The sequence below is a fragment of the Poecilia formosa genome, unplaced genomic scaffold, assembly GCF_000485575.1.
Source record: "Poecilia formosa unplaced genomic scaffold, Poecilia_formosa-5.1.2 Scaffold54, whole genome shotgun sequence".
Classification (NCBI taxonomy): domain Eukaryota; kingdom Metazoa; phylum Chordata; class Actinopteri; order Cyprinodontiformes; family Poeciliidae; genus Poecilia; species Poecilia formosa.
Window position 1 is genome coordinate 2,506,261 of NW_006799993.1, and position 27,879 is coordinate 2,534,139.

A 27,879-nucleotide genomic window follows, 5' to 3' on the forward strand; every position below is an offset into this window, starting at 1 on the left:
AATTACCATATTTTCCGCACTATAAGGCACACCGCAGATTATAAGGCGCACCTTCATTGAATGGCCCATTTTAAAACTTTTTTCATATACAAGGCGCACCGCATTATAAGGCGCATAGAATAGATGCTACAGTCAGGGTTGCCACCCGTCCCATATTGAACCTATACAGGACGCTATTTGTTCCATACTCTACAAATGTGGATGCATAATAATAAAGAATTGGTCCCCAGTACATTATATAGTAGGCCGCCCCAGTCATTGTTTCACTCAAGGTGTTGGTGTTGCGATATTGTGCCCAACTGCTTTCTGGGTAACGCAGACCAACCGACACGCTGCCGCCGCAGTCTCTGTCTCTCTTCTCCCCAACCCCACAGCTTTAAATATAGGGGCTGGTCCCTTGGTAACCTTAGTCGAAGCACCCCGATGAATGTCTAAAACCACTTTGTTGACATAAAGAATGTCAACAAAACAGTCCGATTCCAGTCGGCAAAGAGAACCTTCCTCGACTGGGCCGGGGCGTGGCCGGACGATGGTCACCCTTCTCCATTCGCACACAGCATGTTGGTGGAGAACGTGGTGCTAAATGACCTGCAGACGACCTGATTATTAGGTCAGTAGGTAGATAGGTCAGTCAAACTTTATTAACAAACCAGCGTTCTGACAACTATCCCATCATGCACCGCGCGCTTCTTCTTCTACGGGCAAAAATGAAGTCGGCAGCTGCTTACCGTAGTTGCTAGACCTGTTGTGGTTCAATATTGGTCCATATATAAGGCGCACCAGATTATAAGGCGCACTGTCGGCTTCTGAAGAAATTTAAGGTTTTTAGGTGCGCCCTATAGTGCGGAAAATACAGTACTCTTAGATGATGACATTTCAGTCTGTTCAGTTCTGCCCATTTTGAGCTGTTTTAGGGCCTCCTGTCACTTTAAATCCAAAAAAAGCTGCTACTGGCCACACCCCCAACTCATCATTTACACTTGCACATGAAAATGGCTGAAAAACAGATGCGCAATTATAGAATCATACATCTTAGAAAAGCAGAAGAGGGGCCTCCTGCACAACCAACAAGAATGCAACAAGTGGTTTCTGGATGGCAAGTCAACAACAAACCACCTGTCTTTTCCAGCAGCCATTGTATAGTGTATGTAGCAGTAAAACAAGCTGACCAAACGTGCTGGAACTCAGCTTGAGTTGCTAGGAAACGGTGCAGTGTATATTGCAACTTAATCAGGACGTTTTTAAAACGGTTCATTTTTCCAGACACCGACAAAAATCATAAAGTTATTGCCAAAAACTATTTTGATGGGGGGTTTTTTAAGCGTTTTAGTTGTTTTTAAAAGCAGTTGAGACCCAAATGTAGGTATATAACCCATGAAAAATGTGAATTTTTGTGCTCACTTACGGGATTATCCAGACGTTCAATCACCCCCGTTTTCCACAGAAGTACATAAAGACCTACGAATGACAAAAAACACAGAACAGTCTGGTACCAGCTTCTCTACAAATCATAGCTTATGTCAAGTTCCAGTCTGTCTACCTGCTAGTAGCCTGGAAATGGGCAGGTGTATGCTGACAGGCTCCTGTGACACTTTGTATGGACGAGCACGCAGGATTTGCTTGCACATGTAAAAGTCGGTGGCCTCTTTATGGAAAGGCTGGTTGTTGCATTCGATCAGCGCCGAGTGGCACTCCTTAAACGCCTGCAGCATGATCTCGTCCTGAGGGGGGAAACATTAAGAATCCTGATCCACAAGGAAAACAGAGAGCTGAAGCTACAAAGTTGCAGATGTTTGTTAAAAGTTGAAACTAGTGACTATTTTAGTAATTGATTATTCATCGAATTTAAAAATTTGGCACATTCTGAAGATTTTTTTATTTAACAACTTTAGCCATTTTTATAAATGCATTTACAAAATGCAAATAAGAATAATTTAGGACTGCAACAGATGATTATTTTAGTAAACGATTATTTTATTGATTATTATGATTAATTGATGAAAAAAAAATGACATAATCTGAAGATTTTTAATAACCACTTAGTCCTTTCTTATTAATGCATTAAAAGATGCAAGTAAATAAATAATGTAGGGCTGCAACTAACAATTACTTTAATAATGACTACTTTATCGATTATTGTGATGATTAATCGTATAAAATTTTTTTAACATTCTGCAGATTTTTCAATAAAACACAATAAAAAACATTGTATTGCTTAAAATGAAATAAAATAGCATTCCTATAGTTTACATTTGATCATTTGTAGCATCTAACACAAACATGTAAAAAGCTCAGTCCTTTCTGCTCAACTTATCAGCACAGTTCAGGTCTGATCTGTTGACCATTTTTTGAATTAACCAATTAAAAATTTCATAGCAAAAGGTGCTTAATAGGAGATTTAATTCTTTCAGAAATTGAACCAGCTGAAGCTGAAACTCTGCCACTGAAGGAGTTCTGGGTGAACATATTTACAGAGAAAGTGGTTTTGTTATTTTCTCTTACATCAGACGAGCACCAGTCCTGAAACATGGCCAGAATGTGACGCAGCTGAATCTGGAGGGTGAAACCAGCCTCCCACTCTGGCTCCACCGCGATATGCTGCCCAAGCTGCCGCTTCACTTCTTCCATTCCCTGGTTATCAAAGTAAAGACATGTCTGGAACCACAGGCTAAGCTTAATAAACTGAGGCTGAACTGGTTTGGGATTATTTGTACCTGCATGCATTTAAGAAAACCGAGGAAAATCTTGAATCCCTCCAGGAACTGTCCTCTCAGCTCCTCTGTCCACACACAGGGCTTACTGATCAGAATGTACCTGGGAAGCGGGCAGACGGTTACACGTCAGATAAAAACTGAATAATTCATGATCAGAACAAAACAAATCATTCAAACATGTTAGAACTACCTGAGGTCATGGAAGATAACCTGGATCCGGGAAAACTTGTCTGAGTTGTATCCCAGGAAGAAAAAGCGATTGCTTTCATCCAGATGTTCCCGCAGCAGTTCCAGGACCGTGTCGACGATTACCTTGATGACATTGCACTCTTCAATCAGCTGTCTGGCCTGAATAACAGAAAATATAACCTTATGAATTACAAGAGCAGCTTGAGAATTAGAATCTTATGAAAAAGTTCCAACTTCTTCTGCCATTTCAGAAAGCAAAAGTCATATTATGTAGATTCATTACATTCATTCATAAGGTGAAAATTGCACAAAATGCTTATTACAGTTAAACAAGTGTGTTAATTTAATTAATAATAAATTGATCAATTAGTTAAATTGTGGTTAGAGTTGAATATAAATGTCTAAAAATAGAAAATGTTTAATGATATTAGTGCAAACTGAACTCACTAGTGTTGGAACAGTGAAGATCTGAACAGACAGAGCCGTGATGGAAATACTCCTTTCATGGTCATCACTGATAAAGTCCTTCTGTAGCTGTTTATAGTGCTGTAAAAGAAAAAAACATGTGATACAATAAAGATTCAGATAACTGAAACTAAAACCAATTAAGGTCGTTTCTGTGTTCGCTTACTCTTGTAAACTCGATTGCAAAAAGCCTCTTGAAATCAGAATCCATCAGCATGCTACCGAAAATCAACTCGTGTACAATCTTCCGAGCTCCTGCAAAATGAAAAACACATTTCTCAATGTGACAAAAAAACGTAAGGCTGGAATAATTAATTGGATTAATCAATTATTGAAATAATCAACTAATTTAGTAAAAGATTAATAAATAACTGGAGAATCAAACAGGGTCAAAAAAGCTCATTTGCTGAAACGACACAGTGAGAGAAGTAATTAAGCCAAAACTGTAAAAAATATATGCAACTTAAGATTTAAGATGAAAAAAAAACATTTGTCTGTAAATATGTTCTACCCAGAACTTTTATCTGATTAATCGTCACCATATTGACATAAAATCAAGCAGAAAGGGTGGAACTTTTCACATTGTTGATGTCAGAAGTATTTTTTTAATTGCAGATGCATCCTTTGCTACAAATAATCAAGCATCCACTAACAAATGCTACAACAAAAATATAAATGTTCTTAAAACGTAATGTATTTCTAGTATTGTATAAAAAAGGCTTAAGAAGTTAAATGAAAAAGCTGCAAAATGAGCCAATTTTTCATCCAATTAATCATCAGAATTATTGCTAAAATAATCGTTAGTTGCAGCCCTACAAAAATTAATGTAATTGTGAACAAATTTGAAAACGCAGCCTACCTTTATACATGCGTGCATCGTGCAGCATGAGTCTGCTGATGAGACAAGGACGATCTCTGTCTGCATTCGGCTCTAATGCGACCTGGCAGAAGGCCTGTCTGAATCCCACTGCACAGAACAGACGAGGCACACGTCAAAACAAAAACTATGGGATTTGTTGAGATTAAATTTAAATGAGCACAACGACTGCAGCACCTGAGTAACCAATGATTTTCTGGAACCAGGAGCCCAGACGGAGAGCGAAAGTCTGATGAGCCATCACTGTAGCATGAAGGATCTCCACACGTAGAGGCTGAAGGGAGATGTGCTCGGAGTTGGACTGCAATGCAGGACGGAGAGGGTTGGAGCGATATTAAAAATGCAGACAGTTGCTTATTAGAAATATCAATATTTGGAAAGAAAAATGGGAGTTTACCCTGATAAGGTCTTTTGCTTGCTGGCAAGAACGGAGAGTTCCTCTCTTCACCGCCCGCCGACCCTGTAAAACAGTAAACCAAACATCAGGAGAGCAGTCAGATTTACTAAAGAGAAAAATAAGCAACTGTGGCTACTGAATTTTTTCTAGCATTTTTTCTACTTACACATCTTATTATGAAGTAGGGATGCGAGTTATCTGTTAATACGTTAATCTAAAGTTGATTGATTCTTAAAAAAATTAGTTTTCTCTTGTATCAAGAGGGCTAACAGTCTTTCCATAGATTAAATTTATGGAATTGCAGGGTCCATAAGAAGTGCTGACGATCCTACGTGGTGTAGCACTTCGGCTGAATAAGAGCTTATCAAGTGTTTATATTTCAAAACAGAGCCGCATAAAATAAATTTTCCATCCCAAACCGGACTCTATTTGGACCGTCCCTCTTTTCCGTTCTGGTATGGCCGCCATTTTTTGTTTCTGTATCAACCGTTGGCTCCGCTTCAGGTGACCAGCGGCGCCCTCTACTGGATGGCGGCCAAACTTCATTAAAAGAAGGACAACGCGGACGTCATTAGAACTAATTTCAATATAACAAACCATTAATCGACTCTAAATGAATTTAAAAAAATTAATCAACAATTAATCATAAGTCAATTAATTGTTTTCATTCTTGTTATAAACTTTATTGTGTTCTAGTAACAGTAGACATTTAATATTAAGTTCAATATGTCAATGTTGGGTTACATCGATTAATAAAATGTAACCCAACAAGCTGACAGCTGCAATTTAATATGTAAAATATTTAGTCTCAAAGATATTTTTTATTCATGTTATAAAAAGCATACATATTTTCACACATGTGAGAACGTGTGTGAAAAAAATTCTAACAAGCATAAGCAGATTGGTAGTTTTATATTACAATACTTTTTTTGTGTAAATCAAGACAAAAAAAATGTCAAAACAATATTACAGTAAGTAGTAACATGCATTTTAATTGGGTTTTATTGGCAGAAAGAAGCAGTTCAAAACAAAAAAAATCATGAACAAAAATACAATTTACCCCAAAGTTTGCCTATAAATCAATGACAAACAAAAGTAGCAAGCAAGGTCTGATATTTCACTGCATGTTTAGTTTGATAATTAAAATGTAATTGCTGAGAAAAACAAATCTGACACTGCTCTTTATAAACTCTTTCACAAATAAACATCCTCTTGTTAAAATCTCAACATTATGCCTCTATCTTTCCTTTTAGTTTAGGTGGGTAGGATATTTAAGATGATTGAAAATCCAAAGCTTTTCTAAAAAAAAAATATTCAGACCGATGCATTAAATACATACTTTATGTCTGTTTATTCAATGGATTATCCTGAAGACATCTAATTTCCAGATTAAATAAACTGTTGGTAACAGCTGTCAACACAATCAAAACTTGGATTACTTTATACATCAAAAAAAGAAAAGTCATGAGAACGTAAGGCTGAAGAAATACCTCTTTGTCAATAAGCGTTGTGTGTGTTTGTGCTTCAGCCTGATCGCAGTTAACCGATCGCTGCAGGGTGTAGATCACGTGGTCGTACGAGTGATGCTCATCGTTGTACAACACACAGTAGTACGCATTGTCCTTTAATCTGCAGTGAGGATAAAAAAACTCTGAGTCGATCTTATGAGATTATTTTGCTTGTTTTTGAATAAAAATTAAATTTCCGTTTAATGTGTGAGGCCGTACCGGGGCTGGAGTTCGGCTGACAGCTCAAAGTTTTCCTCCCACACCAGGAAGTCGGTAACGTAGCGCAGAAGGACCCGGAAAAGTTTCTTTGCACGTTCGTGCAATTCTGGCTCCAAAACAGCTTCGTCCTGCAAAAACAGAAGAAGTAGAAGGTATTCTTACATAAAACATGCTTCCCATAAGCAGCTGTAGACATAAAGCTGCTTATGGGAGCTTTATGTCCCATAATAATAATGGGACATAATTTATAATCCAAAATAATAAAATTTTTCTGCTACTTTATCAAACATTCACATGGAATGCCAAAAATGTAACCTCAAATATTTCCTACTTCCTGTGTCAGAGGCTGTAAGCCAATAATGAGGCCCTGAACTGCTCCACATGATTTTCCAAATGAGCAGAGAAAAAAGCAGCCGGCCTTCTGACATCAACATTGAATCTCGGGGGAACAAACAGAATATCACAAACGCCACAAAAACTAATAAAAATATCCAACAGGAGCAACAAACAGCCTCTGACTGGGTGGAATTTTCCAGTCTAAACGTCTTTGTGAAAACAGTCACTGGAATCTGAAACCAGATTCTTACACTTTAGAAAAAGACAACCGTTATTTTCTCCCCTTTCACTCTGGTATTAACTCAAACTAAAACTATTTATTTTTGCTAAATGCCAGAAAAATTAGCGATTTTCGTTACTTTCTTCAAAGCCAGGGAGATTTAATCGGATAATGATGCAATGGCTTCATAAGCTTTTCCTAATTCGCAACATTTGAGTTAATGGGAGATTTATTTTATAGCTGAAACTCACTGGTTCTTTGTGTGACATCATGGAAATGTCTAAATAATTCTGACAAGAGAACTGAGAACCTCCACAAGTCCAGCTCCTCCTTATTTGCAGAAATCTAAACATTCATCTTTCCAAACAGCGTCAGTGTCCCAGAGAAAAATGTGTTTTAGTGTGAAATAACTTCAATATCAAAGACAAAGTAATACTTCATCATTATCCACAGAGGAACAAGTCCTGCACTGATGTAGGCTGGAAAGCCTCTCAGAGAAGAAGAAGTCATTATGTTTTCTGAAGACATGCTAAGAAACTGTTAAAGGATAAAACTGCAAGGAGGAATCGGTGCTTTGTGAGAAACAAACATTATGAACTTTGGTTCAATTTGCTCTTCAAGATGGGCAATAACCTTAATCACAATGCAAAGTAAGCAATAATGTGGCTGAAGGAAAACTAAATTTATAGTTTTAAGTGACTGATATCAGTAACTAAAACTGCTCCAGAATATTTGGTCTGATTTCATACAAAGGTTTTAAGACTAATTGATTAATTGAACAATAATATTGGCACATTCTGCAGATCTTTCATTTAACTCCTTAAGCCATTTTTATATAATACTAGAAATACATAAAAAAATGAAAATAAATATTTCAAAAAACATTTTATTGACTAAAATGCAACAACAGCATTACTTTAGTGTATGCTTGATCATCTACAGCTAAAAAAAACAAAAAAAAAAACGTGAAAAGCTTTCTGCTTGACTTAACACCAAAACAGTGCCCGGCTGATCTGCTGATTATTTTTTAATAGCAAAAGCTGCTTAGTAGAATATTTTTTCCAGAATTAGAATCAGGTGAAGCTAAAAATGCCACTGAAGGACATCTGGGTAGAACATATTTAATACTAAATGCAAAAAAGGTAAATATTTCTGTACAGTTTTGGCTTTATTGCTGCTCTGAATATGTTTTTCTATCAGCAAATATATTGCTGAAATATAATACTGTTTGAGACTATACTCCAGTTAACAATAAATCGATAATTACTTCAAATTATTTCAGCCTTTGAAATGTTATGACTAAATGTAAAAACCTGGTTTCGACCTGAATAACGGCGAGACTGTGGCTTATCTTGTTCCCAGCAGAGACGCTGTAGTGAATGCTCATTAAGCACAGGTTCAGATCTGGTATGGCAAACACAAAGCAGGCTGTCAGACAGCGCCGGACGTGTTAATGGACCACCTGCTGCTTATGGAAAAAAACAAAACAGAAAGAAAGAAACGTCCAGCTGCGTGCCGGCTCACGACGCGCGATCTTATCACGGCTGGGCCTAAACAAACCGATCACCACGCTGAGTTCAATGCTGCACAGTTCTCGGTTCTGGAGTCGAACATCCAAGCAGCAGCTTCCATTAAGAAGATGGGAAAATAAGCGTTCTGGGGATCACTGATACAGCTGTTACATAACGCACCGTTACCATGGCAGCGGCAGCCCCCGGGTCGTGTTTGGAGCAACACGGGCCGACCTTCCAGGCTTCCACGTCGCCGCAGTCACAGAACCCCCCGCCGGATGACGCGTGCATCTGAGGGAAAAACAGTAGATGAGTCACAGAGGGCGAGATGATGGATACACACAACAGTTATTAAGTTAGAGGGTTCTGTGGGAACCGAGCGGCGCACGCAGCATCACTGAACAGAACCCAAGATTCAAAGAAAAATGAGCACATGTAAATATTTACATTAACACCAACCTTGTAGCGATGGTTTTTGTGCACACTGTCCTGGAAGCAGTCCATGCACAGCACACAAGTGGGATCTATTGCACAGTCTCTGAAACAGGATGAACAGGATGAATATAAAACAAAGAAAAATCATTTAGTTTAAAACTTGATAAAAATGGACAAAAACAACTTCCACTAAGTAAGACTCCAGGCTGGGATTTAAATCCTAAACCTTCTTGCAGAAAGGCAACAGTGCAACCAACAAACATATGATTAATTATCAATTGATGGTTTATTAGATTAAAATTAGTTCTGATCAATTAAATAACGTCCACTAAGGGCTGGACACTATGAAAATTTGTCTTGATATTGATATCCAATATTAATATTACTTTATGGACGATAACTGATATTTAATAATATTACATATATTTCTCTACATTATGCGCCTTTGGGGAAAAAAACAACCAGAGAAAAACGGCAAAAAGAGGAAAACCAACATCGGTTGTTATTATCGGCCGATACCGATGTTAGAGACGATATATCGTGCATCACTGCTCTAAACTACACACTGCAACACACATCTTAATCACATCTTAAAATTTCCTGATACTTATTTATGCTTTTCTGGAATAAACAGTGGTGAAGATAACATTTGCAATAAACTGTCAGTCTTTGAGCAGACCTGCAGGAGTAAACAGTCTCTCCCTCCTTGAACACGCGGCCGCAGAGCTGAGACGAGGCGCTGCCTTGCTGCAGCTTCTGCCGACCTTCCTGAGGATCCTCTCCGAACAGGAAGCACTCCAGAGGATGAAGGAGCCGCCTCTGCGTCAGCTCCTCTTCCTCCGGAGGACTGAGCTCCTTCTTCAGGCAGAAGATCTGCGGCACCTGCTCCTTCAGGTGCTGCAGCAGCTCCGCCCTGCAATCTGCCGCCTCCAGCCATTCCTTTAGGGACAACAAGGAGAAAACGCCCTGTTGACTATTGAAACAAAACCGCATGAGCGTTTTTTTCAAAGCTGTTCATATTTGAATTATTATTTCCAGGGCTGTCATGACACCAAATTTTGCTGGATGATAAATTCTCGCAGAAGTTATTGCAATAAATGATAATATTGTTGTTTTAAGACCATAATCAAGTAATACAATGTAATGGCATAATAATTCAAGAATGCATCCTCAAAAATCAACAAACTTTAAATTCTAATGAATATTTAACACTTGAACTGGAAGAAATTTTAAATATCCAAAATAAGTTAACAAAAAAAAAGCAACAACAACACAGAAACAACAAATAAAATTAATTATGAAGTTTCTGCAAACAAAATTGTCCTTCAAAATAAAGAGCAAATAGAGACTAAAGCACCAGACTGAAGAATTTTATCATCCAGTTTTCGGTAGGAAGAGAGAAAAGAGAAAAACAATAAATCATGCAGATAGAAATGATTGAGTTTCTTTTAATTTATCAAGCGATTAATTGATTTATTGTGACAGGCCTAATTATGTCTACAGATGGTAGATAGAAAAATGGACAAATGGATCAAGACTAATACAGGCTGGAAATGCACATATATTTTATTTTAATACTTTGAATATTTAAACTCTATACCTTCCCAGATTTTGTGGGAACTCTGGTTATGCCCAAGTGTTTGCTTTCATGCAGATTAGGCCTGAAACAATTAATCATGATGAATCGATTATTGAAATAAAAATGCTATAAAATGTTTATTTTCTTACTTATATAGTGGATTATTTGTTTATTTACATCTTTTAGTGTATTTCTAAAAGTGCATAAAAAATGTTTACTTGAAAAATCTGCAGAATGTGCCAATTTTTTAGCAATTAATTGTCAGAATTATCTTCAACTAAAATAATCATTACTTGCAGCCCTACTGTAGATCAACTAAAACTAATGGTAAAAATTACAGTTGAGTTATTCTATGACATTCACAGCAATTACAAAGAAGTTGTACTGAGGAGAACTTTTGAATTTACTCACATCCAACCAAAGTGGCTAAAATGTCCTCTAAACTCTGGTTACAAGCGGTTTCCACTAAATAACATGACGGCACATGAGGCTGTCACCAGATAAAGACAAACTGTTACAGCAAAGTGATTCCTGGTATTTATCAGATGTTATGTAAATATCCTAAACCATTACAGCCACCTTCACTCATTGGCCACTTTACTTGGTACATCTGTTTAACTGGTTGATTTAATTTTTTAACCAATCATATGACAGCAATCCAATGCCTTTTGATATCTAAACCTGAAGTTGTTCAAACCAATCAGAAAAATAGCCAGAAAAGGCATTGAAGTGAGTTTGAATGTGGCTGACACATAGATTTTCACACCTGGATTTCAGAAAAGGATCCGCTAAAGAGAAAATACCCAGTAAGGGGAATTTGCAAGGATGAAATAGCCTTTTTGATGATATCTCTGAACAAATAACACTCTGAATTTAGAAGCAGACAGCTTCCACCAACAGTAGGCCACACTGAATATCACTTCTGTCAGCTAATATCACAAAACTGGGGCTAAATTCACACCAAAATTTGACAACAAAAGATTTTAAAAAAAGGTTGCCTGATCTTAATTCAACTGCAACATTCAGTTAGAGCAAAGCCTAAGTTGATAAATAGCAAGACTGTCTGCATCAAATCCTTATCAAATACAAAGTGTTTTATTGTGTTAACGCCTCTTGGCAAGAGAGTTGAAGTGAATTTAGATCGCTATTAAAACAAAAACAGTCAGTAGGATTCAGTTTTGCTTTCACATTAAAAACATTAACGAGAACAATGACGGAAAATAGGCCTGATTTTCACCCACAAAACCCAGCAAAACATCCGAAACTGAAAAGCATATTTATAAACAGTTCAGAGACAAAAACCTCAAACTAATGCTGCTTTAAACCTAAACAATGAGCTGGATTAATAAAACTAAAACTAATTGTGGTTCAAAACACACAAATACACTTAAACAAACTGGTTGTTGAGCAGTAAAGATAAAACAATAATGAATCCTGCTTAAAACCCATTCACATATGTAAATAAACACGTTTATGTACATTTAATTGGAGGCTCTTTGAGGCTAGTTGGTAGTTAGCCTGAGAGCTGTTTTAGCTTAGTCGGAACGGTGCTCTGTCACAAAGCAAAAAAGACCGTTAAATTCCCAGAAATGATCTCGGTGCAATCCGCGGTCTGCCCTTAGATTGTCGGTCAGCTGTCAACTGAATTTAATCCCAGAACATCTCACCTGACTGAGCTGCAGCCCCTCTGACGGCTTCTCACTGTCCGCCATGTTCAGGTCTTGTTTAAGGAGCATGCGTCATAGGGAGACCGTTTCCTGTTACACGGATCTGCGGTTCTGAGCGAATCTCCAAAGCGCTGAGTCAGGCTAACCACCAGGGGGCGCCAGTAAAGATTGTCTCCTGTCGCTGAGCTGATGAATGCGGAAGAGGTGGAGGTCAGAGTTGAATGTTTGACAGAAAGCTGAATATGGATTCCATATTTCATGAGAAAGTAGGTAAAATATTTAATCTGAGTCGCTTATCTGTAAATGTTGACTGCAACCCGTCGTGTGAGTGTCGGTGTCAGTTTAGCAGCCGGTAGCTGCCGCTGCTAGCTGAGCTGTGGGGTTGTTGTTTGTTCTGAATGCTAACTGCTAGCTCACCAGCTAACAAGATAGACTTAAAAGTTTGTTTTCAGATAGTTTTAACAGCTTTAAACTAATTATTTGAGGTTCCCAAACTGTGATTTTATTAGTAATGAAAGTTGCATTAATAAAGCGATGTGTTGTCGCTGTGGAATAAAACCACTAATTTGATGTTTTTTATTAGTTTGATTCCTGAAGACTACTGGATGTTTATAAATTATACTGTGGGATCTGGTGATCGATCGGTTACTCTGGTTTAAAGTCATAATCACTACGTTTTAAAATGATACATCCTGTGTTTACAGTAAGAATAAATGTAATAATTTCCAATGGTGCGCCTTCTTAAGTATTTTTTTTATCTATGAAGATAGATTTTTCTCTGCCCTTTAGTTATACTTTATTATTATTTGTGCTGTCTGTATTTATTTGGTTGTTTTTAAAATGTGTTTATGTATTTTTAACTTCTGTTGAGCACTTTATGTTAAACTGCGACGTATGGAATAAAATTGAACTAACTGGTTGAGTTTTGATAATTTATCCTCTTACTTTTCATTCTGCTCTGATTCTTTTCTAATGCTGAATTCAATGTGCTTACGATATTCCCAATAAGTAAGAGTATTACGAAGAGTAGCTCTAGTAGTGATGACAAAAATAATAAAGATAATATTGATGCTAATAATGTTAAAACAACAACAACATAATATATCTTGATAATTTCACGTATTTACTGTATTGGTGTCCAAAGTGCGGCCCAGGGGCCAGTTGTGGCCCTCCGAGTGATTTTGTGTGGCACCCAACTGCAATTCAAGAATGATTTTTTAAAAAGTGGCTTGTCCATCACAGGTGCAAGCTTTACTTTAAATCAGGATAAAATTGTTACCCTGATTAGAATTAATATTTTATGTTGTAATTTTCTCGCAATAGAAAATATTAAGTAAACTGTGTATATATTTTTATGACAAGCCAACTTTGCTGCATCTAATAATTATATAATATTATTTTGTTTTGCAGCAAGAAGGCTCCCTGTGTGCCCAGCACTGCCTGAACAACCTCCTGCAGGGGGAGTACTTCACCCCCGTGGATCTGTCCTCCATTGCCCACCAGCTGGATGAAGAGGAGAGGATGAGGATGGCCGAGGGTGGCATGGCCAGTGAGGAGTACCGGACGTTTTTACAGGTGATCAGAGGACAAAACGTAGCTTAAAGCAGCGTCATGTAACTTTTACTAGAACACGTTTTTTACATATATGTTAAAACTGTCATGGCAGATAATCTGTAAACAAATTGAGCTCCTCTGCCTCCTGCCTGAGCTACTATTGCTGTGTGAAAAAATGCTCCTGACCAGAAACAACCAATCAGAGCCAGGAGGAGGGGCTTAGCGCTGTCAAACAACCTCATATAGTCAATGTTAAATGTGCAAATGGCGAAGAAACAATTTAACAGGAAAACTGTTTATTCTCCATCATCTGTAGCTACACTAACTAGCATTAGTATTCATGACAGGCTGTGCTGGTGGATACAGGGTAGCAGGAGCACTAAGGCCTGGCTCTGATTGGTTGTTTCTACTTTTTTTTGTTGTTTATGTTTTCACAAATTATCTGTGTCATACTATTCTGTCACAATATGTAAAATATATTAGAAAAGCTACATACTTTAGCTCCAAGTCATGCTTAATGTTTTATTTTTATGTTTAAAGCAACCCTCAGGGAACATGGATGACAGTGGATTCTTCTCGATACAAGTACGTCTTTAAATCCCTCCTTATTGCCAGTAAATCTAAAGTCCTGACTTCAGATGTTTTAGCTCCTGTTTATCTGCTGGTCGCTACAGGTTATTAGCAACGCTCTGCGGGTGTGGGGCTTGGAGCTGATCCTTTTTAACAGCCCAGAGTACCAGAGGCTGATGATAAACCCGATGTAAGGGGCCGTCGCTGAGCTGTGAAGAAGTTAAAACTTACATTTCAGTGGAAACTGATGCGGTCTTTTATGTTTCAGAAATGAAAAAGCTTTCATTTGCAACTATAAGGAGCACTGGTTTACTATACGCAAACTGGGACAGCAGGTATGATGCCGCCTTTTAGTTTTTAATAACTCTAGTTGATGCAGTTCACCAGAAACTCTGATTTCACTGCAGTGGTTCAACCTGAACTCCCTCCTGACTGGACCGGAGTTGATATCGGACACATATTTAGCCCTTTTCCTCGCACAGCTGCAACAGGAAGGTACGATAAAATAAATCAGGAGCGTGAAAGCCTTGAAAATATTTTTAAGTTTTGAAAAGTGTTGATTTCTGTATAAAGTCTTTGAATGTGAATAGTTTAGCAATAAAATGCAATCTATTTTTTGATTAAAAGTCTGAATTTAGAAAATGTTATTTATAGCTGAAACCAGATATTTTCAGACACCTAATAAAGACAGACATTTTTTTTCCTTGCTATCTGAAGTTAAATCAGTCAAAAAATTTATTGTTTAAGGTTTTGCAGAATTGCCAAAATTATTTCTATTTGCTAAATGCCAGAAAACTTGGCAAGAACATTTTTGAGAATTTTTTTTGTAACTTTATTTGTGTTTAAACATTTAATTTGAGCTCAAAGCTCATTAACCTTAACAGAATTTGTTTGGATTGTTTCAGTGTAATGAATATATTTTATTCCCATTTCCTCACAGACTTATTGATCATGTTATACTTTAAATATTAAGCAAAACTACTGAAATTGTGGGATGTTTTTTTTGGTTAAATTCCTGTTTTGTTCACAGACCAGTCACGTGAATGTGAGACATTCCAAAACATAACATTTTGTTATATTTTAGTTTATTTGTTGCTGCTCTAGATTGTAGAATATGATCACAATACATTATTAATAACAGTAATAATCATATAATCACGAATTGAAACTATAATCTTTAGTTCATTTGTTTATTTTGGTGCTGGAATAGTAAATTTGGTTTAGTTTTTAGTGCAGATGTCTTAATACACTTGAAATAAGGCAAACTATCTTAAAAATAGCCTTTCAGCAAGATCCAGATGCTTGTTATAAGTAAATTATTACTTAATATTGATGAAAAATCAATAGCTCCGCTTGAAAAATGGGAAAAATATCATTATAAATTAAATAATCAGCCAATTGAACTAGTATTTTTTCATCAATATTTAGGAATTATTGACTCAAACACCCTTTATATTTTGATGAAAAGTTACATGTTAGTTTTGTTTTATTTCAAGTGATTTACCTTAACTAAGTTATAAACTAGACCAAATAACTTGGTAACATTTAGCATTTTTGCAGTGTGGATTTTACTGAGCGAACCCTGATAAATTCTCTCACATGTCGGGTTCAGATTAGAAATATTAAATCTGTATTTCTGCAGGTTATTCCATATTTGTAATCCGGGGAAATCTCCCAGAGTGCGAGGCGGAGCAGATCCTGGGGATCATGCGGGTCCACCAGCAGCAGCGGCCCAGACTCATCGGCGAGGACGAGGCCCAGACCAGCATGGGGTACGTCTCCGCAGCACGCCGGCGTCCCGACCCAACAGAACTGCTAACGCCGGTGTTTACTGCCAGCAGGACGTCGGCCTCTCAGGTGCAGACGGACGCTGGTTTTGTTGTGGAGGACGAGGACGAGGAGCTGAAGAGAGCTCTGGCGCTCAGCAGGCAGGACATGGATGTGGAAGACGAAGAGGCCGACGTTCGGAGAGCTATTCAGCTCAGCATGCAGGGTGACGGGATTAATGGAGTCATTTATCGGAGCAGCCTTCAGTTTTTCCATTTTTCCTCATTTCTCTCCTTCCTTCCTTTTTTCCATCCTACCTCCTTTCCTTTTTTTTGTTTTTGCTCCACATTTAAAGCCTGCATGCTTTAAAAATGGCCGCCATATTTTCAGAACAAACTTTATTATTTTGTGTTTCAAAGTGAGGGAACTCTGGGAGTTTACATCTGGAAAATGTACAAAAAAATGTACAAACATTTCACCGTATTCTTACACTTTTTCCCTCTCTCTCCTCTCTTCCATGTTTTTCAGGAGCCGTGATGAGCAACTCGTCTTCGGAGTGCGAGGCTTTAGGTGTGAAATCCAGCAGCGCTGGTGAAGGACAAAAAGTCCAGAGCGAGACGCTGACAGCGGAGGAGCTGAGGAAGAGGAGACAGGCCTACTTTGATCGGTAGGATGAAGCAGACTCTTCATCTCCACCTAACAGAGGAATTAAAAAACACGTTTTAGAGTAAAATCGTCTCTGATTCCTGCTTTAGGCAGCAACAACAAGCTCAGCCAAACATTCCCCAACAGCCAGACACAAATCCAGGTGAGGAAACTCGCTTTACATCATTAAAATGTTGAAACCTTTGGGGGAAAAAGTTATGGAAATGTTCAGATTTCATGTTTTGGGTTAAATTTCTTGATCCTGAATATTTCTGATACATTCAGTGGCAGAAAGACGTTTAGTGAGTCTGAAAACCCAAAAGAAAATAAAACAAATTTTAACAAATTAGTTCATTTAGATAGTCTGTTGCTACTCCATTTTTGTTTACATTTTGTGGAGAGGGACATTTCACTCTCTCTTCCTCTGAGGTTTTGGTGTCGTTTCCTTAGGTGGTTATTGATGCAGCGCCACCACAGGCAAGGAAGGGAACAGGTTTTTAAATTGGTTTGCTCCATTTAAACGACAGTGTTAGGGCCACACCAAGAAAAAATAACAATAAAATTATGAGAATAAAGTCATAATATTACAACTTTATTCTGGTAATATTATGACTTTATTCTCGGATTATTTCAACTGTATTTTTGTAATTAATTTTTTCTTGGCATGGACCCAATACTCTGTCATTTATCTGACAGTGAAGCATGAATGAGAACCACAGCAGCTGAAAATGTAACAAAAGTTGCAACTTTAGTCCCCAATCAGGTGTGAAATCACCCAATGAACAGCTCATTTGAAACACAAACACTTACAGCTTCTTTGCCCAATCTTAAGACTTCTCCAATATTCTAGAGGCAGTTTAATGCAATGAGTAAGAGTGTCATTAAATATTAACCTGAGCCCACGACTTTACCCAGGATCAACAAACACCGGCTCAGAGGAAGACCAACAGCAAGAGTCCAGCCAGTGAAGTTGTGGAAAGTTTGTGTTTACCAGCGGCCTGGATTGGAACCCCTGCCTGGGGTAGCTTCGCTCCCTCTAACCTTTTGCATATGCAAACATAAGGACGTAAGGACACGGTTTCCTGTGTTAGTTCACTGACCGACCACAGAGACGAGAAGAAGAGGCAGCACTTTGGTGCGACTCGGTGAAGCGCTCGGGCTCCAGCGGACTCATGATGCAGTAAATCCAAGATTGCAATTGCCTTTTTTACCATGGCGCCTTCTTTTCTATTGTATACAGTTTTTTTTTATTCCAGTTCTTTCAGAGTTTTTTTTAGGAAGATCTGGAAAGACAAAAAAACATGCAAGTGTTGGAGGTTAAAAGAAAAAGAAAAATAAGATGGGCATTCTATGAAAGCCATACGAGACCAAGGTTTTGGACAGAAAAAGCTTTATAGGCGACGACAAACCCTCCTGGGTTTGGTTTGTGGAACAAAGAAATGATTAGGAGACCTAATCCATCACAACTCCTTTATAGTCTGAAATAATCCAACAATTTCTCACCGCACCAAAGTGTCTTTGGGTCTGAAACACTAACATCTGTTGATTGTTTATTCCTGATCTGAGTGATAGTTTTACTCCCAGAACACAGTTCGTCTTCGATGTTTTCACTTTATTCCTTGCTTTAAATGTACGAGTAGACATTAAATGAGTAAAGGGTCCAGTGTGGACAGTACAGTTTTTTCTACAACGTTCCTTTAGAATCTCTCATGAAGCACTTAGTGAGCTAAGAAGGAAATACTCCGTTTGTTATATGTCAGAATATTATTACTTAGATTATACAGCTACCAAACCACTTGCACAAATTGGACCATTAAAGTAGCATAAAGTTGAAACTAGATGTTCTCATTTTTTCAGTTCTCACTTTCTGACATCAAATCTTTTTTCTTTTAGGTCAGTTGGGACAAAAACAAATTCCTAAAAACCACAATAACGAGATATTTTGGTATCTACTTTCATTCCAGAAGTTTCTAACAATAGTTGCAGGAATCTGCTGAAACATTTTCTATGGTACTGAAATCAGGAATCAAATGTTTTCTTATCCAACTGAACCAACTTTATATACACAGTGGTGGCATTTTAAGGGTCATTCACTGCAAAAATACAAAATTTTAACACATATTTTTTGTCTAGTTTGGAGAGCAAATATTTTAGTACACTTGAAACCAACTTACAAGTAACTAACAATATATAGAACTTTTTTAAAGTAGATAATTCCTTAATGTTAATGAAAACGTACTAGTTCACTGGCAGATTATTTCACTTATAGCATGAGAAAAATGTCTTGTTTAAAAAAGGACCTACATCTTGCTAAAAAGTTACTTTTTAGCAAGATTTATTTTTGTGTTTTTGCAGTGGGGGTCTTCCAAACACTGCAAAAACACAAAATCTTACCAAGTATTTTAGTCTGGTTTCTACTTCAAATTTCAAATTACACTTGAAATAAGACAAAACTAGCTTAAAAAAAATATTCTTTTAATATACAGAAGCTTGTTTAAGTCAATAATTTCTTAATGAAAAAGTGCTGTTTCCACTGGTAGAAATAATTTTTGAGAAATATTTTTATTAAAATCAATATTCAGTAATTATTGACTTGGGGGGGGAGGGGGGATGTCTTCAAAAAGTTACTTGTAAGTTAATTTTCTCATTTTCACTAAAAAGTAGATAGTAGACCAAAAATACTTGGTAAGATTTTGTTTTTGCAGTTTTATTTTCTGATACTTCAACATGGTGCCATCTTTGTGAAGTGCACCGGTCCCTCCTGCAGCTTTTTATGTTACTTTTGGAGTAATGACTTCTTCCATGCTGAGTGGGCTTCCAGCCCACGTTGTTGAATTCTGTTTTCACTTTAACAGCTTCAGTCACAAATATCACCAGATTACGTTATTTTCTAGATTATAGAACCTGATTTCTACCTAATTATGATGAACGCTGGATATTTTCATGCAACATTTGACAAAATAAACACCTTCAGTCGTCTGGAATTATACCGAATGATAAAACCAGACGTTTTGAGATCCACAGGTCGTTTCTCATGTCTTCGTTCGGTTTTATTTTCTCATGGCATGACATAAGGAAGCAGAGTGTTTGCCTTAAAATGCTTCCATAGATGTGCTTCTTGTTAGCTTAAATGTTGCAAAGGAAGCCCACAGATGCTTCTGGGATTTTCCAAATTGCATAAACGATTAAATTATGTAGCAAGTACAAATAAATGTGGTTTTCCTAACTGACCTAAAACAGTAAAAGATTGATTTGGTTTGGTTTTACAGTATATATATCTGGTTTTAACTGCCTTACACTGATGCTTCGGTTATTATTGAGGTTGCCAAAGGTCCTTGAACGTCATGTGTTGATAAAAAATTATTAAACTCCTTGATCTGTTAAGCTGAGAAATCAAATATCAGAAACGTTTGGCAGGTCTGGAAACCATGTTGTAGTTTATTGCTGGTCTAAAACTATAACCATGCTGAGTTTTGTCAGGTTGTTTTTCGTGAACAGACCACATTAAAACCGTTTGTTAGGAGTCACGATTTCTGAAAGCAAGAACAAGTTTGGAGGTCATTCAAAGTTAAGAACATGCTGTGCAGATCTGATGTTTTCACTGTTGCTTGTCAGGATTGGCTGAAATTTTTTTCATTTTAAATGCACTTGAGAGTATAAAACATGTTTTTTTTTATCATTGCATTGTTTTCAATCACTTCTTTCTTACAGTAATCTGTTGTGTTTGTTTCATGTCGCGATACACATTCTTTCAGTTAATACAATGGTCAGTGTTGCAGGATTAAAGTGATATTAATTCACTGTTTGCTGCATTTTTATTGTGACTTGTGACTACGGAAGCCCATTTCTGCCATAAAACAAAAAAAATAAAAGCCCAACAGGAAGTCGAATTAAGAGATTAGAAGTCATAATTATCAGATTTAAAGTAATGATTATGTTATACAAGAGCAGTTAAGATACAATCCAGCCAATGTTAGCTTCTATTAAAGATTAGCTTCACAGATACATGGTGTATTACGGTAACAGCAGTAGTCAAAATTAAGACTTTGAATCTAATAATTATGACTTAGAAAGTCAAAATTATTACTTAACTCACTCTTATTTTATATCTCATAATAATGGCTTTGAAAGTCAAAATTATGACTTTCATAAATACAATCCGGTTGGGCTTTTATTTTGTCTATTTTTAGTTTTGCAGAAATGGGCTTCATCTGCATTTAATGTTCCTACTTTTATCATAAAACAACAAATAAGTCAAATTTTATTTGATGGGGAAAGTTGTAAGCTTTAATATTAATTTGCATGCAGTAACAAAATGCCTACCAAAAATACTGAAACTGGATAATATCCATCTAAAGCTGCAGTTAAGTTGGTTATCTTTGAGGCAAACCCAACATAGATAAACCCGGTAGGATAAATACTAATATCAGCTACAGTGGCGGACATAGAAAATGTTACTAATAATTTTACTATTTTACTTATTAATCAATATTAAGGAATTACTTACTTAAATCAAGCTCTTATTTCTTTCTGAAAAGTTACTTGTAAGTTAGTACACTTGAAATAAGACAAAACTAAGATATTTGCACTAAAAACTAAACCAAAAAAACTTGGTAAGATTTGGTGTGATTCTAATCAAACAAGTGATTACTTTTTCTAAGGAATGTTTTAAGGACATAACTTCTACATGGGGGCAGTTGCACCCTATAGCCCCCATGTAGATCCGCCCCTGACAAGGTGTAAATCACAGCTAAGCCATTTATGAGTAATGAGGACAATGATGGTGAAAGTTCCCCCCGCCCCCCTAAAAGTTTGTTGTAGTTAATATGTAACCAGAAGAACATACTTGTACTTTGTTTCCCCAAATAACAGAAGCAGTTTACAGAACTCATCTGGATCGAGCTGAAAGGTGCGTACGGTGGCTAGTTGGGCTAGGAATACATTTATAGTTTCTCTGTAAATGTAGATCATTTACATTTTTTACTCTTCAGATGAACTGCAAAAACACAAAATCTTACCACGTATTTTTGTCAAGTGGAAATGTCTTAATGTACTTTAAATTAAATTAATATAATTTACAAGTAATTTTCAGTAAAATATCAGCCTGTTTAAAGTAAATAATTGTTGAATATTGATTTTTAAAAAAATACTATTTCCACTGGCAAATTGTTTAATAAGACATTTTCCCAGTGTTATAAGTGAAAAAATGCTAGTGGATTGTTTATTTTAAACAGGCTCCTATGTCTAGCATATGTAGGGTCATTCAATGCAAAAATACAAAATCTTACCAAGTATTTTGGTTACTTATCTTAGCACACTTGAAATAAGACAAAACTAACGTTTAAATAACTTTTCAGTAAAATACAGGATTTAAGTAAAAAATCTCAAAAAGTAAAAAATCTGTAGGTCCGCTGGCAGTTTTCAACGTATGGAAACTTGGAAGAAATGTTTTCAACTTATAACATGGAAAAAATGTTTTGGTAGAAGTTCAAAAGAAATCTGACAATATTTATCAATATTCAATAATTATTTAATCAAGCTTATGTCTTACTGAAAAGTTACTTTTAAGCTAGTACAAATAAGATGAAACTAAAATATTTGCAGTAAAAAACTGGACTAAAAATACTCGGTAAGATTTTGTTGGGGTTGTCTGCAATGTAAAAAGCAGATTTTGCAGGCATCAAAGATGCTTTTGAGCAAAAATTTGTTGATTGAAAACTTATTAAAAGAAAGCCATCCGGTTTTTAAATTTTTTGGATCTATCAATTCCAAGCAGTAATAACAGGATTTAGGTCATTTTTACTTTGAAAAAGCTTCCAGGACGTTAGCAAGTTTTGCTAATTAATGAACTGCAAAAACACAAACTCTTACAATGTATTTTGAGCCGGTTTCTTTTGCAAATATCTCTCTACACTTGAGATAAAACAAAACTAACTGACCAGTAACTTTTCAGTAATTTATAGGAGGTATTTTCAAGAAAATAATTCCTGTACAAGTTTTGTAATTTTTAGTTTCCATATTTCCACTAGAAACTAAAATATTTGGTAATATTGTGTTTTTGAAGTGTTGCTCATTTGTCCACACTGCAAAAACACAAAATCTCACCAAGTATTTTGAGTTTCAAGTGCAAATATATTAGTACACTTTAAGGAAAATAAAACTAACTTACAAGTAACACTTCTGAAAGATATACATGTGTGTTTTAAGTCCATAATTCCTTAGGTTTTGTCTTATTTCAAGTGTATTAAGATATTTGAACTAGAAACTCAAGATTTTGTGTTTTTGCAGTGTAATTAATTTGCTAAACTTGCTACAACACGGGAAGCGTTTTCAAAGTAAAGTGACCTAAGAGTGACTAGACGAAAACACTTGGTAATATTTTGTATTTTTGCACTTAAAACATCTTCCTGTTTCAGGTTCATAGTTCAAACATTTCCTTACTCCAGCTATGGGAACCCACAAACTGGAAATGGCGCTTATTTTCCTGCTAACCTGCTTGTGCTACGTGGCTCCTGTCCATCCAGCAGCGCCTCCAAACGTCACCATCTCCCATCTGTCCTACAAGAACATGGACTTCGCCATGAACCTTTACAGAAAAATATCCAGCCACCACGACAAGAACGTCTTCTTCTCTCCTCTGAGCATCTCCACCAGCTTCGCCACCCTGCTGATGGCGTCTGGCGGCGTGACGCACCAGGAGATCCTCAGGGTACTGAACCTGGAGCAGTTGGAGTCGGCCGACCAGCCGGAGCTCATCCCGAGGCTTTTCCAGCTCCTTCAGGAAAACATCGAGCAGAACGGCTCTCTGAAACTGGACCAGAACATGGCGCTTTTTGTCCGTCAGCAGCTGGAGGTCCAGAATGTGTTTGAGGACAATATCAGGACGTTTTTCCACGCCGAAGTTAAAAGCGTGGACTTTGCTGACACGAAAGGGAGCGTCAGTTACGTAAACGAATACGTCAGGCAGAAGACGCAGGATAAAATTACCGAAATGGTTTCCACACTTGATGAAACGACTCAGCTCCTGCTGATCAACAGCATTTTCTTCCGAGGTAAGATGAATGAGTATGATGGAAATAAATAAAAAGTAAAAAAAAAAAAAAGAAATTAATAAAAAGTAACAAATAAAACAACAACTCAGAAATAGTTTATTTGATCTCATCAGATCAAATCAAATAAAGAGTAAAAAAATGAAGTTACGAAAATAAAGTAGAAAAAATATGAGAAGTCGAAATAATAGTTATATTACCAGAATAAAGCAATAATATTGTGATTTTATTCTTGCTTTATTTCAAACTTATTCGACCTCATTTTTCTAATATTGACTTTAATCTGTTATTTTGACTTTATTCGACTTCATTCTTGTAATTTTATGACTTTATTAATGCTATATGACTTTATTATTGTTTTATTTTGACCTTATTCGACTATATTCTCTTTGTATGGCTTTATTCTTGTAATACTACGCGTTTTTATTTTCCCATTGTTTTGACCTTACTTGACTTTACTATTTTATGAGTTTATTCTAATACTTTACAACCTTGTTCTGTTATTTCAACATTATTTTTGTATTACCGCGACTTTATTCTCCTATTATTTCGATCTTATTCGACTCATCCTCATAACTTTATGACTTAATTCTCATAATCTTTTTTTAATTATTATTTCAGCGTGGTCTAACCCTCCACCACAGAATAAAAAATATTGACTTGTTTTTGAGTCTAACTTTAACTGTTTACATGCAAGCTAACCGTGTTGTTCCCAATCCAGGTGCCTGGCAGTCGCCTTTTAACTCCGATTTGACCAGAGACGCTCCCTTTCACATCGATAATTACAATGTACTGCAAGTTCCCATGATGGTTAAAGAGGACAAGTTCTACACTGCGGAGGATGTTCCTCTGGGAGCCAGACTGCTGAAGCTGCCATACCAGGAAGGCGTCTCCATGCTTATCCTGCTACCAAACAACGGTATCGATTACACTGTGATTGATGATGAGATCAATGCCGAGAAGTTCCAGAGCTGGGTCAAAGACCTCCGCAAAACGTACGTTCATACTGTGAAATTCTTGCTTAGTCGTCATATGTGAATTTGCGGTTTTCACAATAAAAAAAAAAAACTGAAAGTGGAAAAAACAAACAAACTGAGATTTAGTGCTTAATCAGTAATTAAAGCACTACATTTTGCTTCTAGTCCTTGAAAGTCATTGATATTTTAACTGAACAGTTTTGGGATAACATGCAATTTAACGTTTGATTAGAAGATTAAAATTTGGAAAAGGTTATTTACAGTTGAAACTGGATAAAAATACACACATTTTTTTCTCACTAGTAAATCAGGTCAAGCTTTTCTTCTTTTAGGTTTGCTGGAATCACCAAAATTATTTCTTTTAGTTAAATTGCAGAAAATGTAGCAAGAAAATCTATATTTCTGTTTGTATCTTGTGTGTTTAAGCATTTAATTTAAGGAGAAAGGACATTTATCTTAACACGATTTGTTTGGATTGTTTCAGTGTAATGAATATTTATTATTACTAATTTCTCAGTGACTTATTGCTCTGCGTAATAAAGCATGACTTGTATTTTATACGTTAAAGATGATTGAAATTAGGTAATTTTCTTTGTTAAATTAGTGTGTTGTTCTCTGATGGTCTATGTATGAAAGAGACATTTCAAAACATAAAATTTTCCTACATTTCAGATTACCTGTCCCCGCTGTAAAATAGAGTAATACATTACATTTGATTTTTTTTTTTGTCCATTTCTTATCTCCAAACTGTGGTGTTGCAAAAGTTTGAAAACATACTTGAAGATGCTTTTAAAAACGCTTGAATCTTGCTTTTTTTGTTTAAACGTATGAAACTTAACATTTAATAAACACGCCATGTCTTGTTCTGTTTGTAGGAGGCTGGAAGTCAACATGCCAAAATTTAAGATGGCGGAGGAATATTCCCTGCAGGCTCTTCTTCCAGATATGGGCATGACCAGCCTGTTCAGTAATTCAGCGAACCTTACACACCTCAGCATGGAACCAGGCCTTAAAATCTCAGAGGTTAGTTAGAAACTTCTCCATGTTTTAACCACGTTTGGAGAGATCATCAATTGACACCTTCCATTTAAAATAAAAACCTGCCACTGAAGCTTGAGCCATTTTCTCTCATCATTGATCGAGTTACCTGCATTTAATGCTTATATGGGTCATCCACTGATAGAAAATGACTTATTTGAACACGCTGTGATAAACCGTTGTAACATCCGCTGTGTTTACAAACAAATAATCCCTCTATATTCCCACCTGAACGCTGTTTATTCCTGCTGTGAAACCTGCAGGTCCTGCACAAAGCTGTGGTTGAGGTGGACGAGACGGGAACGACCGTGGCGGCGAGCACCACAATCGGCATCACTCCCTACTCTCTGCCCAAGATGTTCGTCATCAACAGGCCGTTCTTCTTTTTCATATACCACGAAGACACCAACTGCCTCTTGTTCATGGGGAGAGTTATTAACCCCTCTAGCAACTAATTACTGCACAGTTTAAGCTCTGGAGAAGTCAGTTGATGTATTTTCTTTAAAACATCACTTGTCCATGCTTTACCGGGTTTCAGTAAGTTTTTATGTCAAACTTAGTAAATCAAATATAACCTTTTGAACTTAAATCAGTATTTTCCATGATTGTCTGACTCTAACGCCTCTTTACAGCTACTGACAGAAGGTTTTGGTGAACTTTTAAGGTCCCATTTTTAAGCTAAACCTAATTAAAAACATTCCCATGACAAATTAAGCAATGCATGAGATAGTTTACATTTTAGAGGTCAGTGGTCACTTCACTAAAGTTTTCACAGGAATTACGGACCACAACCGACTGAATAGCTAAACTCCACAAATACTTGAGGGCTACTTCTAAAAAACAGAAAAGCTCCTAACTTCAACTCATAACCAAATATGCATTAATAAATACAGTTTCACATAAAATTAATAAAAAGGGGGATTTTTTGGCCAATAATTTGTAGTCACATTTCAAAGAAATATTTGTTATGAGGCAATGTTTTTGCAAATAAACTGAAATCACATTCCATATTAAAATTCGCAATTAAAAATTGTTCTTTTTGCAAATAAATTGGAGACTTGTTCCACTTAAAAATGTGTAAGCAGGAAGATTTCTTTGTGAATAATTTGGAGTCTCATTCCACCGAAAAATTCACAAACAAATGATTCTGTAAATACTGAACTGAAAGCAGGCGTCTCCCTCACTCTAAAACTATTTTTTGTATACAGTTAAGCCCCAAATTGTTTATGCACCTGACAGATTTAGGTTTAAAGCAATCTTTTATTTGCACTTTCATCTGGTAGAAAATTAGTGCATGGAGTTAAAGATTGGGGTTATGGCAGTGAGGCACTCCAATCTCAAAGACTTTGAGCTGATCACCAAGAATAAACTGTGAAAATACCAGTTAAAACTTGGCAAAAAAAAAAAGGTAATCAATTATAAGAAGGGACTGATTGTTGTAAAGCCAATAAAGGTTTTTCCAGTAATTATTGAAAATAGTATAAATAATTTTCTAAATTCCATTTTTTTTTAAAAAAGTGTTACTCATTTTACTTTGTTTTATTATCTTTTGAGAGATCGTCTCCTATTATCTAGAATTGGAAATAAAATTCTTGGTATCAATAAAACAATTTTAGCTGTTCATTTCGGGTGTTGATAGAACATCATGTTGAATCATACACTGCCGCCTCCTGGCCAACTAGGGTAAGTGCTCAAAACTGTCTCCAGACTCTCATGTTGCTGTCAAGAACTTCAAAACATTTTCCCAGTTCTTTTGCTGGCTGGTAAAAAAAATATTCATAACAATATGCACCAACTAAGGATCAATATAATTGTTAAGACATGTAAATATTGATTTTTATGTTGACAAGAGCCTTTAAATGTGTGTTCTCTCTCCGTTTCCCTATGCTACAAAATGACAACCAGTCTTTTCTTTATTATTTGGCACCCGGAGTAGAGTATAACTCTTTTTTTCAGTTTAAAATTATTATAATTATTATTTTAAGTTTGAAAAAGCATGTTTTGAACAACCATTTTGGCCCCAATTTAGCTCCATACACCCCTGCTCCTTATCGACTGTAAATGCATAAAAGTGGTGGGCAGCTTGTTCAAATTGAATTATTTATCATATGTTGCTTGTCATACGCCTCATATCAGTGCCTCTGGTGAGTGTTGGTTATGTT

General features: G+C 36.4%; 3 protein-coding genes across 6 annotated transcripts in view; 2 read left to right on the forward strand and 1 right to left on the reverse strand.

Moving 5' to 3' along the window:
• The window catches only part of ubr1 (ubiquitin protein ligase E3 component n-recognin 1), a 25,227-nt gene extending 12,955 nt beyond the window's left edge, over positions 1 to 12,272 (reverse strand). For 2 of the 3 annotated variants that reach the window (XM_007553124.2, XM_007553123.2), the window contains exons 1-16: positions 12,118 to 12,272; positions 9,551 to 9,810; positions 8,896 to 8,974; positions 8,617 to 8,727; positions 6,370 to 6,497; positions 6,133 to 6,271; positions 4,643 to 4,705; positions 4,423 to 4,546; positions 4,228 to 4,335; positions 3,535 to 3,623; positions 3,351 to 3,449; positions 2,905 to 3,062; positions 2,715 to 2,814; positions 2,503 to 2,631; positions 1,541 to 1,721; positions 1,406 to 1,458 (exon numbers count right to left, since the gene is read on the reverse strand). In XM_007553124.2, the coding sequence (XP_007553186.1) occupies positions 1,406 to 1,458; positions 1,541 to 1,721; positions 2,503 to 2,631; positions 2,715 to 2,814; positions 2,905 to 3,062; positions 3,351 to 3,449; positions 3,535 to 3,623; positions 4,228 to 4,335; positions 4,423 to 4,546; positions 4,643 to 4,705; positions 6,133 to 6,271; positions 6,370 to 6,497; positions 8,617 to 8,727; positions 8,896 to 8,974; positions 9,551 to 9,810; positions 12,118 to 12,186 (1,890 nt within the window). In that variant the 5' untranslated portion in view covers positions 12,187 to 12,272. The remainder of the gene's footprint in view (positions 1 to 1,405; positions 1,459 to 1,540; positions 1,722 to 2,502; positions 2,632 to 2,714; positions 2,815 to 2,904; positions 3,063 to 3,350; positions 3,450 to 3,534; positions 3,624 to 4,227; positions 4,336 to 4,422; positions 4,547 to 4,642; positions 4,706 to 6,132; positions 6,272 to 6,369; positions 6,498 to 8,616; positions 8,728 to 8,895; positions 8,975 to 9,550; positions 9,811 to 12,117) is intronic. The other variant, XM_007553125.2, reaches the window with a different exon arrangement.
• Positions 12,253 to 18,330, forward strand: atxn3 (ataxin 3). 2 transcript variants are annotated; one of them, XM_007553136.2, is made up of 11 exons: positions 12,253 to 12,383; positions 13,528 to 13,692; positions 14,212 to 14,256; positions 14,346 to 14,431; positions 14,510 to 14,576; positions 14,649 to 14,736; positions 15,884 to 16,013; positions 16,080 to 16,234; positions 16,537 to 16,675; positions 16,764 to 16,816; positions 17,569 to 18,330. In XM_007553136.2, the coding sequence occupies exons 1-11, from the start codon at positions 12,339 to 12,341 to the stop codon at positions 17,619 to 17,621; spliced, it is 1,026 nt and encodes a 341-aa protein (XP_007553198.1). In that variant the 5' UTR covers positions 12,253 to 12,338; the 3' UTR covers positions 17,622 to 18,330. The 2 variants fall into 2 exon arrangements, with proteins under 2 accessions (XP_007553198.1, XP_007553199.1); XM_007553137.2 differs by having other exon boundaries at positions 16,083 to 16,234.
• A 3,167-nt stretch (positions 18,331 to 21,497) lies between these two features.
• serpina10b (serpin peptidase inhibitor, clade A (alpha-1 antiproteinase, antitrypsin), member 10b) lies at positions 21,498 to 26,586 on the forward strand. Its single transcript, XM_007553133.2, has 5 exons — positions 21,498 to 21,562; positions 23,070 to 23,705; positions 24,424 to 24,697; positions 25,555 to 25,702; positions 25,981 to 26,586. The coding sequence occupies exons 2-5, from the start codon at positions 23,102 to 23,104 to the stop codon at positions 26,170 to 26,172; spliced, it is 1,218 nt and encodes a 405-aa protein (XP_007553195.1). The 5' UTR covers positions 21,498 to 21,562; positions 23,070 to 23,101; the 3' UTR covers positions 26,173 to 26,586.
• Positions 26,587 to 27,879: the final 1,293 nt, after the last annotated feature.